This window comes from Lepidochelys olivacea (genome assembly GCF_965140295.1).
Source record: "Lepidochelys olivacea isolate rLepOli2 genome assembly, chromosome: 4".
Taxonomy (NCBI): Eukaryota; Metazoa; Chordata; order Testudines; family Cheloniidae; genus Lepidochelys; species Lepidochelys olivacea.
In genome coordinates, this window is record NC_140414.1 from 79,594,482 (window position 1) to 79,610,161 (window position 15,680).

At 37.7% G+C, this 15,680-nt stretch overlaps 1 protein-coding gene across 1 annotated transcript in view; it reads right to left on the reverse strand.

Annotated features, from left to right (window-relative positions):
* Positions 1-505: 505 nt before the first annotated feature.
* The window catches only part of HPGD (15-hydroxyprostaglandin dehydrogenase), a 37,793-nt gene continuing 22,618 nt past the window's right edge, over positions 506-15,680 (reverse strand). Inside the window, exons 4-7 of the mRNA XM_084626199.1 lie at positions 13,368-13,455; positions 6,118-6,194; positions 3,808-3,971; positions 506-2,493 (exon numbers count right to left, since the gene is read on the reverse strand). Of these exons, the coding sequence (XP_084482325.1) occupies positions 2,355-2,493; positions 3,808-3,971; positions 6,118-6,194; positions 13,368-13,455 (468 nt within the window). The 3' untranslated portion in view covers positions 506-2,354. The remainder of the gene's footprint in view (positions 2,494-3,807; positions 3,972-6,117; positions 6,195-13,367; positions 13,456-15,680) is intronic.

A 15,680-nucleotide genomic window follows, 5' to 3' on the forward strand; every position in this document is an offset into this window, starting at 1 on the left:
ATTAGTTCTTGGATTTTTATGCTACACATATAGAGGTCAGAGGCTATTTTAGGGCTCCTGTAAAGGTGTCCGGAAGATGCTGATGTTACTGGTGGGAGTCCAATTAAGGATTTGAAATAGGCTTCAAAAATGCTGAATTGCCAGTTTTGACATAGCCAGAAGGGAAAAGGAAGAAAAGAGAGGAGAGGAAGTGGGGACATGCTTGATCTTTTTCTCCCCCCTTTTCTCAGCTCTTCATTCCTTCATTCTTAGCTCTTCTTTCAAATCTCTTTTTATAATATCTATGAGTCTAATTGAGGATATTATCTGTATAAATGAACAAAATATTAGACAATCTTACTAAAATCGTGGCCTCAAAACTATCTTGTGGCAGTGAGTTCCCCAGGCTTATGCACTGTAACCCATCAGTTTTAATTAGCTTTAAATTTGTTGCCTTTCAACAGAAAAAATACTCGAATAGAACTTTAAATTATTTTTATTTCATTTAAAAGTACATTTTTTTTAGAAAGTTCCAAACTCACAAAATATAATTACGGGCAAAACAAATATAGGACAATGCTATATCAAAAAGACAAGTTCATTTAACAGATCCCTGTAGTTGCTCCTAGTCTTTAAAATCCATTTTTCTAATTTGTAAATAAGTGACTGGAATTTTTATTGGTTATACTTCGTTTTTAGTCTTTGAGTGCAATAAAGAAGCAGATGTGCTCATAAACCCTTCCAAAAACAAAGATCTTTTCCTCCCTAATTACTGAGTGATTTCCTCTTCCTTCCCCCAATTATTCCATAGAAAGTACAGACTTTGGTGATTATTTGCAATAGGTCACTTTTCATTTTAAAATAGTTTATATTTTTTCACTGATACTCCCACTTTAACTTTGCACTATCCTATAACTGTTTTTTATGTCTGGCATGACTTGTGTTACTGTATAACCAAAAGGAGATGGGAAGGTGCTAGTACTATTGTAATATTTCTACAGGCAGCACAGAAAAAAGATGCAACACATTTTTACACATGGAAAATAGACATAGACTATTCTGTCTACTTGATCCCATAAAAGAACCAAAAACTATTGTAAATAGACCTACAAGACATCTCTGGCTACCAGCTAATAGCAAAGTACAATCAAATTTGAGGATTGTGAGCCCAATTTGTAAACAGGCGCAACTCATTAAAGAGAACGGAGTGGTTGCTAGTTAACACTATTCGTAAATTTGTCCAGCATGCCTAAAACCATCTGTTCCATTGTCACACAGTATCTTAATGAATTGTTCTCATCAGAGTTAACGGTATTATCTTCGTCCACAATTTATTACACAAATTAGATAAATATATAAAAAAGGTCCGATCATGCTCTCAATTTGTCCAAACTTACAGTGAAGTTAAGGGCCATTTTGCCCAAGTAAAGGTGCAACATCAAAAGCTGTGAAGGTGCAAAATGTCTGGAAGATGTGCAAGTACTGTTCTTTTGGCATTCTGGGGTAACCATGTGAGCCAGCAGTGCACCATTATTCTCATCAGATGTCCTGTAGTCACCTCTTGCTGCCAAATATTTAGCCATTTACTGTTCATTCATTGATTCTTTTAAGTTTTAAAAGAATTGGAAGTCAAAGTGAGCATATATTTTTGGTAACTGTTTTTACATCAATATGTAACTGCCTGTCTAGGCAGTTAATTGAATAACCAGCGCTTGGGCCCTATAAAGGTCACCACGGCTCAATTGCAGAGTGGTGCCCACAAAGAGAGAAGGTGTCTTGTGGAGAGGGGAGAAGCTCCCAGAGAAACACAGGCCCCAAGGAGGAGGGCTGTGCAACCCTGAACTCAGCGGGAGAGACTACAGGCCAGAGAGGCCAGGACTGAGAGGAAAAAGCCCCAAGGAGGAGGGCTGTGTGACTTCTGAAGCCAAAGGGAGATTTTCTATTTCAAGTTTATTTGTATTTAATAAAGTAGAATCCCAGTAAGGGAATTTTGTCTTATCCCCTTTTGAGCTGTGTGATGTTCCTAAGAGTCCTGACAGAAGGGCAAGTGAAGCAAGGAGTGCCTGCAGTGCTAGACTAGGTCAGGAGTGGAACAGCCTGCCACAAGCATATAATTACCAATGGGCAGAATCTGACCCTTATTACTGCATCATTGAATATCTTTTGAGCAATATGCTTATTCTATCAAATAAAGAATATTAACAGCAGCTTTTAAAATCAGAGTAAGAAATCATATTACTACACAACTGTACATTATTTCATTAAAGAGTTCAAATCATGTAACTCTTTGGACACAAACAACATTTGTCTTTTTTCAAAAAATTGTTTAAAAGACATTTTTACATTAATTTAGAGACAAGATAACAGAATAATATTTATATCCTTCCTGATTGAAAAGGAAGTGGACTATATTCTTGAAAATGAATCCCCTTGGATGCTGTAATCTTCATAACCTCTCCATTTAAAGCATCATCTTCAAGGATCATTAACAGTCCTTTGGCAATTAGCGACGGGCTACAGAAAAATAAATGTTTTTCCATTTTGAAAATCAGACATGGCACATAATACCTTCTTGGTTATCTTAGTCTGATAGCATAATGCACTGGAGATTGTGGAAAAAGTATGTACTAAACTAAGTATAAATAAAGGTTTGCATAAACACTTGCAAAATGAACCATCTACAATTTGCATAGATCTACTTCCAAGTCTTTTGGAACTATTACAGAAGTAGCAAGAGCATTTCTGGAAGGATATGGGGTCATCATAATTTGGACATGCAAAAAATATACAACTGCAACTTTGCAAATGAGCCCTTCTAGGTCTAGTCATTGGTAAATACTTCAGATGTTTGGTGTTTGGTTGCCACTTAGTTTACTATCAAAGTTCCCTGAGTGTGATAAATGCTATAGGAAAATGCTTCTCTTCACTACACTGCAGATCTCCTCTGTTATGTATTCTGTATTTGTTTCCACTGACATTAACTGGAGAGCAGTGCAAATTAGGGGAGAATTTGCCCTCTGTAATTTGCAATAGTGACTGTAAAACTTCAGTGCTACTCAGTGAGAGCAAGTGACATCTGAAAAAGCAGAGGCAAACCAACATGGTGTTATGCTTTGAGGTACTAGTGACTGCATGAATCACAATCATCTCTGAGACTGGGTGTGAACTTATCATTCAGTTAAAGTGTCAGGATGAGTTAACCACAACCTTTGCCCCACCTAAGGCAAAAGAGGATGGTGAATCCTCCCAGGAGTTTGGACTGAGTGGGCTTGAGGGGTCTGGCTGTGATTAGGTGGGAAGGAAGTGCACATAGCAATTGAGAAGGCAGAAGACTGGCATACTCAGAGTGACAGACAGCCTGAAGGAGCAGATGAAAGCATGGTGTTTGACCCTGGAAGAGACCTGGGAAGAGATTTTTGAGTTAGAGGTGCAGGCTGAGAAGAGTGCTCCTGCTGCTGTGAGGAAAAGAAGCTGTTTCCTGCTATTTGATTCCTTTTGTGTTCAAAGACTCAGGACTTTGTACATTCTTTGTAAATAAATAAGATTTCATCAAAGAAAATAAAGACTCAAAGAAAGACTCAATCAATTTCTACTTCCAACTGGAACATCCCCAGGGCCCTGACATTTGATTAGCTGCTTGGGTTGAAAAGAGACAACAGAAATAAAATGGTTCAGTTGCCTTCTCTTTTGTCTCTCGTGTAGTTTGTGCAGAAATACAGTACAGACATTGGTTACACTGCCTTCTGTGGATCAGTTGCCTGTGGTGCTACTACTTACTTTCCCTTCAGCTAGAGAAGACAAAAGAATATTATGGGTAGCTTCACTTACTCCATAACACCATAGAACTTCATCATGTCTTTGATCTCATCCTTGTATTCATAATATTGTCCCATATTCTCTTCTTTATCAATAGACTGAAGAATTGGTGTGTTAACAAAACCTGGACAAATTGTATTTAGTCGCACGCCATAATTTCCCATTTGAGCCGCCATCTACAAAAGTGTCAGACACATTGTGTTCATTTTCTGCATTTTGTGAACCTTTACAAAGACTAGTAAACATGTTGCTTGACACAATCAGCAAAACTAACAGTAGCATATTAGCCCTTTATTTATCAGTGGTTGATGTTGGCAAATAGCATAAGAGGGCTGTGAGGGTGGCAGACTGGGTATTGATCCTGGTCTTATTTATGGCCTTTTATGATAGGTGTGTGTGTGTGTCTGATTATTTTATATAATTTCTGTTTTACACAAAATTGGTGCTCAAAGCAGAAATTAATTTGGTACGTGGTTGGGAGAGGTCGACATGAAGAGGATGAAGGCCATAAAAAGGAGTGTCACTCACATCAATGCATACAAGTCTTGATTACATTCTAGATTTTATTCCTTAATCTATAAAGTCAGGTGAACAATTATGCTGACAGCTTCTGGACAAGACTACCTCAGGCTACAAGCAAAAATTCACCATGTACTCCAAGCTTTCTGTAGCCTTGGTATCATTACTAGCTAAATAAATGGTGGTGGTATTGATGTTTGAATGTTTCAGGAAAAGTTTGAACAATATATTCTTTAGCAAGTCAAGACCTTGCATACACCCCATATTTTGCTGAGGATTATTGTGACAGAAATCTTAACATTTTATTTCCTTAAAACGGGTTTGGTTTTTTTTAGTTTTTCTCATCAGCAATGTCAGCTACAACCATCAGCATTATGGTTGGTATAATGATATTACCTTACACAGAAGAAGCAACTGACATCCTAAAAATAACCCCAGCAAACCTTGTTTTTTTCTAATATATAAAAAACTTTTTCATAAGAAAACAAAATAACATGACTATCTCAAATCACACCAAATTCCAGCCCTAAACTTTTGAATATTTTCCACTCACCTCCCTCACCACAGAAAATCGGGATTCTGTCCCTTGCCCTGGAATGACTTTCTTTTTGACTGCCTGTTCACCACTAAATTGTTTAATCTGAGGTTTACCATTTTTATTGGAGCCTTATCCAGAATCCTCTTTAGGAGCTGGCCTCCTAAATCTGGCAGAATCAACTAGAGTCCTAAAAGTTCTAATTTTCACCCGCCTGTGTCAGGCTGCACCTTCTTCTCCATTATCTGGTAAGTATTTTAAGACCTATTGTGTTTCTCCAGTGTTTTAGTTTCTTGTGTTCATTAGGAGGTGGCGCATGCTCTCATTTTATCCAGTTTCTTTCTTGTTGGAATGATATTATAATATATTTTTTAAATCATGCAAAAAATGTAAATTATATACAGTCATGTGCAGACTATGGCCAAGGTGTGATATATGATTCCTATTCCCAAACTGATCTGGATTAGTTAACCTTAGAAGATTCGGAGGTTTGGGAAAACATTTTAAAAGTCTGGATGCTTATCCAAATATATCTCAGCTTCTTTGGGCTGGAAATTTGACTAGAAATCTCATGTGAAGAGGCTATCCTCAAATTGTGCACATAACTGGTCCATGAAAATACATGATCTTGTTATCCTCATACTTCCTTCAAGCTCTTTCCCTCTACTGGTATCTTTCCATAAATTAGACAAGAAGTTTCTTGTGACAGGGACTGCTTCTTCCTATATGTTTGTACAACACCCAGCATAGGCCCCATCCTGAATTGGAGCCTTTCATTGTTACTACCACACCAATGTTAAGTAATCAGAATACCTGAATCAGCCTTAATAATGGGGAGCACTTTTCATATTCAAATCATTCCCCCACATTTACTAATTTGTATTGCAGCACCCACTTATTACATAAATATCATCCCTAATTTACAGATGGAGAAACTGAAATGATTTATCCGAGGTTGTCTATTTGATTGATTGTCTTTATCCTCTCTCTATATCACCCTCATTGCCCATACACTAAGAAGAAGATTGCCCAAACCTTGTATTGATCACAAACCCCACATACAACTCCATTGTTACCTCCTCGGACACCCCTGTGAAATGAAGGAGTCTCCAGCTACCACCTTAAAAGCTTTTGTTAAAACAAAACCAAACCCCACACAGTACTTCTGTAGGCACTGGTTTGACTTGCATCGCTATAGAGAGGGAACCTGAGAAAGTAAGCATGTTCTCAAGGAACTGCTGATAGTATTTTTGGCTACATATACTCACAGCTATAGACCGTGTGAATCCAATTATTCCATGCTTTGTAGCACAGTATACTGGTTGGTGTGCAGCGGGCATGAGTCCTTGAAAAATGAAAAGAGTTGAATATACACATTAATAATCAACACATGTTGAGATTATAACAAATGCACAATCAAATGTAGCAGTCATTACTAGTAAAATGTCTTAGTTCTAGCTGTAATTATGAGGTCAAACTGGGAAAAGGACAGGGAGTAAAAGACCAGCCAAAAAAAAAAAAAAATAAAACCCTCCAGAAAAGAACAAAAAGGCAAGAGAGAGTAAGGAGACAGGAATGGAAGCATAGGAAGAGAAGAGTATTGTTCACAGTCTAGCTGGAAGGGCATGTCGAGTGGGGTACTGCAGGGATCTGGCCTGGGTCTGGTTCTATTCAATAGCTTCATAAATTATTTGAATAATGGTTTTGAGAGGGCACTTATAAAGTTTTTGGATGATATCAAGCTGGGGAGAGGGGGTTTGCAAATGCTTTGGAGGACAGGATTAGAATTTAAAATGATCTTGACAAACTGGAAAAATGGTCTGAAATAAATAGGATGAAATTCAATGAGGACAAACACAAAGTACTCCACCTAGGCAGGAACGATCACTTGCACAAATACAAAATGGGAACTGACTGCCTAGGAAGGAGTACTGCAGCACAGGATATGGGGGTTATAGTGGATCACAAACTAAATCTGAGTCAACGATGTAATACCACTGCAAAAAAAGTGAACATCATTTTGGGATGTATTAGCAGCAGTATTGCAAGCAAGACACGAGAAGTAATTCTTCCGCTCTACTCCACACTGATACGGCTCAACTGGAGTACTGTGTCCTATTCTAGGCACCACACCTCTGAGTTAATGATCGAAGGAGTGGCACTGGGAAACACATAAGATATCTAAGTGAAGAAGGCATGAAGATGAGAGTGAGAAAAGACAAGGAACAGTGGAGTAAAGGGCTCAAGATGGGGAGTAGGAGGAAATGAGAGCAGAGAAGCAGACAGGGCAGAGTTCTGAAGCACCTTGGAAGGAAGACAAGATTAAATAAGATGTAGAAGGCATCCATTTGTATTATGCTTAGTATTAATGGGCCCCATTCTCAGTTGGCCTCTCTGGTAAAATAATACATCAGTGGACAGATTCAGAAAGGGAATGATGTTCTGGGCAGCAGACTAGATAGATGATTTTCATTGTGACATTCTGTGTATGTGGAAATGGAGCAAGAGGTGTTTTAGGGAAGCCAAAGAGTGATGGGATGTAATAGCCAAGGCATGGACAAACGGTTTAGTTGTAAGGAGAGGAAGAGTTGGATTTTTCAGATATTGAGGGGGAAAAGAACCAACATGATTTATCTATATTTGGAAAAGAAGAGAAGCAAAATGAAGATGATGCCTAGGTTGTCTCTCTGTGTGATGGGAGTAGGGTGGGTATGGTATTATCAGTTGCAATAGAGAAGGAAGGAAGTGGAAGAGGGCTTGGGAAGAAAGATTAGGAGTTCAGTTTTTGCCCAATTGAGTTTACACTGGCAGTAGGATAATCAAGAGATGACAGACAGACCATGAATCTATGTACTTATACTAGTAACTTCCACTATATTATAGGGATTTCAGTCACAAGGGTGCTAGCAGGCATAATGACTAAATTTATAATGCAAAGGGACTGCAAACTCCAGCTGGAAATTATATAACTTTAAGCAGCAAAGCACAGCCTGTCCTAAATTAGAGATATAAAACTCAAATACATTCCTGAAAGGAGATGTCATAAAACTTGGATACTAATGTTTGTTGTTTAGCTCTGACTAATGGAAATCACCCCAATTTAAAAAAAAATCTGTTTATTCCCTTTTGTTTTTTATAAGTAATATCACCAACAAAGGGTGTGATTCATCACAGTGGAGAGGACACATGCAAGGATCTATGTACTACTCAAGTCCTTAATGTGGGATTTGAATAGAGATTAAGTGGTGCATAGGGGGTGGTGTGGGCTCTCTGCTCTGGAGTCAATTTCAGCCAAATGAAATAATTTTCTGTTAAGGCACAGCATTATAATTATAACACTGACATGAAAAACAATATTTCAGTGTTTAAGATATCTTTATTTCTTTATTTAAATGTTACACTGATCCAGTTAAAACAGCAACTTTATTAGCGCTGTTCACCTTGGGGGGATGAATAGTGTGTTACAACGAATGGTGGTGACTTTTAATGGTGGTGCAAATTCCCATCTCAGATTCAAAGATCCAGCCTTTGGATGCTTTTGAAAGTTATTACAATGGATCACTGTACCCTGGCACCTCTAAAGAAAGAGCGATTGCTCTGTTTCTGAACCTCCATCTGTGACATCTCTGTAGGCAGGAGCCATAGGCCTTTCTAAACCATGCTTTTTTATGACTCTGGAGAGCTATCAATGAGTTTACTCCTATTTGGGTTTGTCCTCCAAGAGTAGAGCATTTCTTACTTCCTGCAATGTAGAGTTAGCACTAGTTATCAATATTATCCATCACACCTAAGCTGTTGTTTGTTTAATACCACAACGTGCTGTAAATAACATAAATATAAAGACAATCCTAATGAATTTACAATTGAAAAGGCAGGTAGAAGACAGGATGCATCCAGAAGAAGGGCTTAGAGGTTATTTAAGCAAGCTACTGTTTATTTGAGAGAGAGAGAGAGAGAATAGATAAAAATCAGAAAATAAATTTAAAAAGCATACCTAGCTGAGAATGAAGTGGAAGATAGTACAACACCTCACTTAGATATCAAAAGACAGTTTCACTAACCCTACAAGTCAGAGCAATTCTTCCTTTCATTTTCTCTCTTCCTGATTTCTTGGCAAGCTGACAAAAAGGCAGCTCCTCTCCTTGGTTTATACTCTAGTCACTTTGTTGTTAAGGTGTCCAGATCACTCGTTACCATTTTAGACGTGAAGTGAGACTTCTAACTAAATCTGTTTGTTCATTTGTGGTGGTCAATAGTTTTAATTAAATTTCATGATCCACAAACTGGGAAATTAGCATTGGTGATGAAGGCTGTATGTCAGAGTTGCATTTGTTGATATTACACTTTCTTTCAGACTATTGAACAGGTTTGGTGAACACACAATTAAGCATTTCCTCCTAGGTATATTTCCCCAATGGACAGGGATTACCCACTAGGATTTGAACAAGCATCTCTTTTTAAATACTATTTATTAGCATGTAGTTGGTCTTTCATCCCCCTTTTTCCCCAGGGCTGCATTGCTAGCTATCCTGAGATAAAATTATTTTTCCAGTATAACAGACTTTTTGCCATGTTGGTTTGTGTCTATTTTAAAAAAGATGCTTATCAAAGCCTATAGGAACATGTATAACAATTATTTTTAAAAAGTGAATAATTGTTATAATGCCAACTTAAAAAGTAGAATTTCCAAGCCTCAAAACAAAACTGAATGGCCCTCCTCCTCCTCAGACAAAAAGCTGAAAAACAGAATGACCTTGCAGTATGATCTGAAGGTCAAAATCTCTTTTGGACCAACAAAGGTCTAACAAAGGAAACAAATTAAAGAGTTGATGAACCTGTAGCTGTGCTATGGGCTGAATGATGAGAGAGAGGGTTCACCAGAGGCTCTGGTTTGAATACAGTTCACTCTCCCTATGTAGACTTTATTGTAGGGGTTCTGCTTTGCAGAAGTCACTTGCTGCATTCCTTTTAGGACATTTTACAAGTAGCAAAATCAAAGTCCCTTCTGTTTCCCAGAGCTACTACCCTGATTTATGGTCAGCACAACCCTATTTTTCTTTTCTTGTCTGAGAGTATCACAATTCTTTTTAAGGTATTGAGCCTAAAATCTAAATCCTGCAACCACGCACATACGTGTTTAACTTTACTTCCACGAATCTTCCATTGAAATCACTTTATAATAGCAAAGTTCAGCATATGTAAATGTTTGCAGGATCAGGGCCTAAATTAGTGTGCTTTCTGAAATACCCAACGCATTGTCTTCTGGAGAAACATCCTATGGAAAAAGCACTATATTGGCAACTTGTGGACCCTGCACCCTGGAGTGTGGGTCACTTGCAGGGATCATCTGCATATACCTCACTTAATCATTTCCCTGCTATTGCAAGAGCCTCGGGCCCGGGTGCACCTTGATTTCTCCTATTCACTGCCTGTGGCACATAATAGTCTAGTCTCCTGTTTGCTTCAATACAATGGTCTCATTTTGGTTGTTGGGTTTAGCATGTAGGTGCTGCTGGGTGGTGTTGGTGTCTTGTGATATACAGGAGGTTAGATTGGATGATCTGGTGGTCCCTTCTAACGTTATATTCTATGACTCTAACAAGTCAGTATGTTTTTACACTAACTATTGTACCTACTTTTAAGTCCTCTGTACATATATTTTGCTTTTTCTTTTCAGAATCCAGTTGGCTCAAAGGCCCTAGTTTATACCATAGCTTCCTGAAAGCATAAAATCTGCCAAAATTACCAAACAACAAAAACCCAGCCAACAACAGAAACCCAGCTAACCCAACCATCCTCTTCAATTTTTGTTTTCAACCTTAGCAGTTACATTTAACATTGTATGCATTTTCTCTGAGTAGGTGTAAAACCAATTTATACAGAAATCACAACCCTCAAAACTATATTCTAACAGTATTTTACAAGAGGGGTTAACATGTCTTACTCTCCTTAAATGTCAAGTGATATTTATGATAATGCATTCATTTAGAAACCTGTGGCAAGCTCTCTTCTATGGGACCAGTTCCGCAGCTACACACACAAAACTCCCATTGTCTGAGAGACTTAGTGGTATAACTTCCTCTTTTTATATGAATGCATAACTCCTTTGAAAGTTATCAGAAGTTTTATAGCCTTGAGAGGCAGCATGCTCTACAGGGATAAGCAGAGGGTTGGATTTTTTTTGGTTAGTAGTCAGGTACTTTTCAGTTCTAATCCCTCTTGTGCCAAAAACTTGCTGTGTGGCCTTAGGCAAATCAGTCTTTTGCTGCCTCTATTTCCTGACTTATACCTACCTCGCAGAGGTGTGGTAAGGAACAAGGCCTTGATCGTGTAAGAATCTGGGTACTCTAGCCCCAATCCAGCAAAGCACTTACTTGTAAAGAAGGTGAGTAGTACCATTGACTTCACCTTGCAGGACTGAGCTCTAGGGCTTGAACCTTCTCTAATTAAAATCAGTGGCAAAATTCCGATAGAACTGAAGCCTAATCAGTTAGTGTATGTACTGGACTTTGAACATAGAGCGTTATATAAGCATTAAACAACTATTCTTCTTGCACGCAATGCAAGATAAAGATGTTTGCTATGCATAGAGCCTGTCTCATGAAAACATACTTACAGAAAATTGAAAACCAGAAGTGATAGAGAAACGTGTTTGTTAATGGTCAACAGAAGCTAAGTCTGCTGAAAAAAGGTAACTCACTCTAGTGAGTGTTAAACAGCTACTCAATGGGGAGTTTTATGTGTGCAATCACTGCAGGACTAGAGACTTAGATAGCAAAAGAGAGTATAATCACAATACACAAACAGGAATAAAATAAAGCCTGTGTCAACTTTTTATAATCTGCTTTTTCTGATGACCTTGGAAACAATTGCTAAACTCACGCTATGTAAAAGTAAAGAAAGCAAAGTATACTTTGTTTTTTAAAGAGATAGTCGTAACCTTTAGAGCATGATGATCACATTTAAAAAAAATGTTCAAGTAAATAAATAAAACTTTAATTGATTAATTAAAAAGACATTTGTAAAAGCTTATCAAAACCAGAGAGGGCTGGGTTACTAGATCTTAAAAGTCAAATCATGCTGTAATGCACTAGGAAAAGTTCAGGTCCTGCAAGCCTGGAAGCAAGACTCATATCAGTACTACTGACTCAGGCCCCATAGTGCAGTACTCTACAGTTTCCCTCTTTTTATATGTTTATATGCTGTGTGAAACTGTTTAATCTTTCACTAGGGCTGATAGTTTGGGCCTGATCCAACACTTATTGCAGTTGATGGAAAAAATCTCATTGACTTCAATAGGCATTGGATCAGGCTATATTATCAATGCTGAGTTAGGGCTAAATGAAGACATTTAATGGAAAAACTCGTGTGCGTGTGTATAAAACTGAGTTTAAACTCACATAGCTCCAATGCATAATATAATTGGGGTGACTTGGTTTTCTCAGCTTGCAGATGTCCTGATATGCAAGGGAACTCTGGGCATCCAATCCACAATAATCCCTATACTCAGTGCCGCCTCCTCCTCCTCCTCTACTCTATACTCAGTCCCTCCTCATTTAATTATCAGTAGGTCCTAGGACCCCTTGTTACGGACCAGGACCCCATTGTACTAGATGCTGTACATTCACAACAAAAAGACAGTCCCTGTCCAAAAGAGTTTACCATCTATATATATAAAAGACAAGATTATTTTCTTACCCTCAGGTTCTCCCCACATGGTTTGAAAATATGAAGAGGGACTGGGCTGGAATCAATGCTGACAGGGTCGCTATTAATTCCTGCAAGTATTCCCTACATGTCTGCTAAGGGATGATGCCAGGAGGACCACTTCTTGTCCAGCTACTCTCTCTAGTATCAACAGAGTTAGTACAACATAATGTTCACACAAGGGGGCTTCCAAAGGGTTAGAGGAAGGAGAGAGACAGCTGCTTTTGCTCAGCTTCCCTCTTTCTCATGGATTTTTGGCCCATTATAGAGGATTTTCTGGTACTTTCCTGCCCTCTAAATTTAATTCCTGTTGATCTATTTATGCTACAAAAATTAAACAGTTTAAAAAATAAACTCAGAATGTAAATGTTTCCTCTTTGGGTCTATAAATATTGAAGACTATCCTTTCGTACATACAGTATGCTTCAAATGCTGTTTTTGGCTTTCCAAGATAAAATATTAGTGAAGTATAATGAATTAAGCCTAGCTGATGTTCACTTAATCTACAATATTGGTAACCTTGGAGGGAAGATTAAAAAAATAGATATTTATACCATACTCATATTTGTGGGACCTGAGACTAATCGTGCAGGAAATTACTGAGTGTATAATTACATAGCCCAGCTGGGTTGGGAAAAATAGTAGCCCTTCTCTATATATTTTGGAGGTCACTGCAAGACAAGTAGATGTTGTACAGGTCTGAAGAAACAACAAAAAGATCATAAAAAAAGAAAGAAAAGAATAAGGAATAAATATGAATTAACTTATTTTAAAAAGTACTGGCAAGGATTTAGAAATAAGATTTTCTTACCTGCCAGAGATGAGATATTAATAATTACCCCTCCATTTCCTTTTCTCATGTATTCCAGTCCAATGTATGTTCCTCTGATCACAGAAGTCTGATTTATGAAATATAAAGGGGAAATAAATTCTAAATTTGTCCTTTTTTCTTCTTCTTCTTGAAAAGTGAGGCTTTTCTTTATAATGTCGAGATATGACATAGATAACCCACGGCAGGTAGCATTAAAGAAGTGCTGCTGCAGTTGACGTAACAATAACAGCCTGAAACAAATACTGTTTGCTTACTTATTGACACGCTATACAAGTGTTTCCCTTGCAAATGAAAGTGATCAATCAATTAAACTTTTCTTTGGACTTGGGATTCATTATTATTATTTATTATGCCCAGATGGTGTATTTTGCACTGAAGAATATACAAGTAGCTGACTGAATCCTCGAGAGGTGCTGAACCCTGTAACTCTCAGGGTTCCAATAGGAGTTTCATATATTTAGCACCTTCCAGGATTTGGCTCAGTGACATAGTCCCTGTCCCGAAGAATTTAGAGTTTAAAGTCCTCATTCTCTTCCATTAAAGTCAATGGAAGTTTTACCATTGGCTTCGACAGGAGCAAGATCAGTCCCAAAAGACTATACAAGGATCAAATAACAAGGCATACTGGGAGACCCAAAGAAGATCTATAAGGTAAAACATACAAATATATAAACAAAAGGATGGTGATGGTATAATGTTTTATATGGGCTAGTTACAGGCTACATGGGAGAGTGTTTGCTTTTTCCAGAGGGATTGGAGGGAAGGAAAACTGATACTCAGGCCTTGCCTAATTTTGTCTTACTGAGATCCACTACTGCACTCCTCTTGCAGTCAGAACTTACTTAATCTTATACAAGAGTTCCAGAATAAGGTCCCAGTTGAAGAACTGCCCATGCCTGTGCAGAATTTCACCATTACTGCTTTAGTGATAAGTTTTAAAACTATTTCCTTTTAATTAAATATAATAAAAATGCTGCTTTTTGCCTAGATCTCCCTTTGACCTTCAATTTTTCCTAAAATTGAACCCTAACTTAGGTGATTTTTCATATTTCCAATTCTATTTAGTTAGTCAAACAAAAAGGATGCCTTATAGCCAGGAAGATTATTTCACTTTTTAAATGAGATGTTTTATAAGTATTATTTGTGTCTAGCACTCTTTACAGGACCCGACTTTAAATTAAGAAGTTCAAATGATGAAGCAGCTAGTCCTGCAAGCCCTCTACACATGTACTCCTAGTGAATTCATTGAGAGTTCTGAGCAGGGAAGGTTTGCAAGATTATCTGTAAATGGGGAGGATGGAAAGCTCCCAAAATAATAGCAATATAAAGTCAAAACCAGTCAGCCTATGACTAAAGCCCGGTTGTAAGGAGTGGCCAGTTAAATTGGAAAAAACCCAACCTCTTAAAATATGAGAACATTAACTACTTTGTACTAGTTCAGTAATGTTATCTAAATAGCAAATACCAAACTGGAAGGATTTTAAAGGTGAGGTCTTTTTATATGTTTTTATTTTTCATCTATAAACTATTTTAATAGTAAATGCAGTAGATATAGTTAGCAGCACACTATAAAATTTCATGTAGAAACCATGATCCAGATCTTGCTGTACTTATACAGGAAAAACTCTGGTTCGCTTTAATAGGAGTTTTGCCATGTGAGAAGATTGCACAATCAAGTCTTGTATTCTATCATACGTACTTTTTACAGTGCTCAGGAGCATGTGAGGCACTCAAGTATAAAATAATAGATATTTTTCCCCGTCGCTCATAACAAGAAATTCCAAGGAGTATATTACTGGTAAGTAAGTAGGGACAATGGAAAACTATGGGAAAGTTTGCTTTATTTTTTTTTAAACAGAACACAGATATTTCATTTTTCTTCAATATTGATGGGATCATATGTCTACATTGTATGTGACTGATGTTAAATTATTATCATCCCTTTCAAAATGAGCAGTTAGCTAAATTTGGGGTTGAGGGTTGTTCCAGTTAGGAGGAGAAATTGATGATAGTCTGATGTTTTCTTTGATGCTGTCATAAATATAAAGGGAAGGGTAAACACCTTTAAAATCCCTCCTGGCCAGAGAAAAAATCCTTTCACCTGTAAAGGGTTAAGACGCTAGGATAATCTCGCTGGCACCTGACCAAAATGACCAATGAGGAGACAAGATACTTTCAAAAGCTGGACGGGGGGAGAAACAAAGGCTCTCTCTGTCTGTGTGATGCTTCTGCCGGGGACAGAACAGGAATGGAGTCTTAGAACTTAGTAAGTAATCTAGCTAGATATGCGTT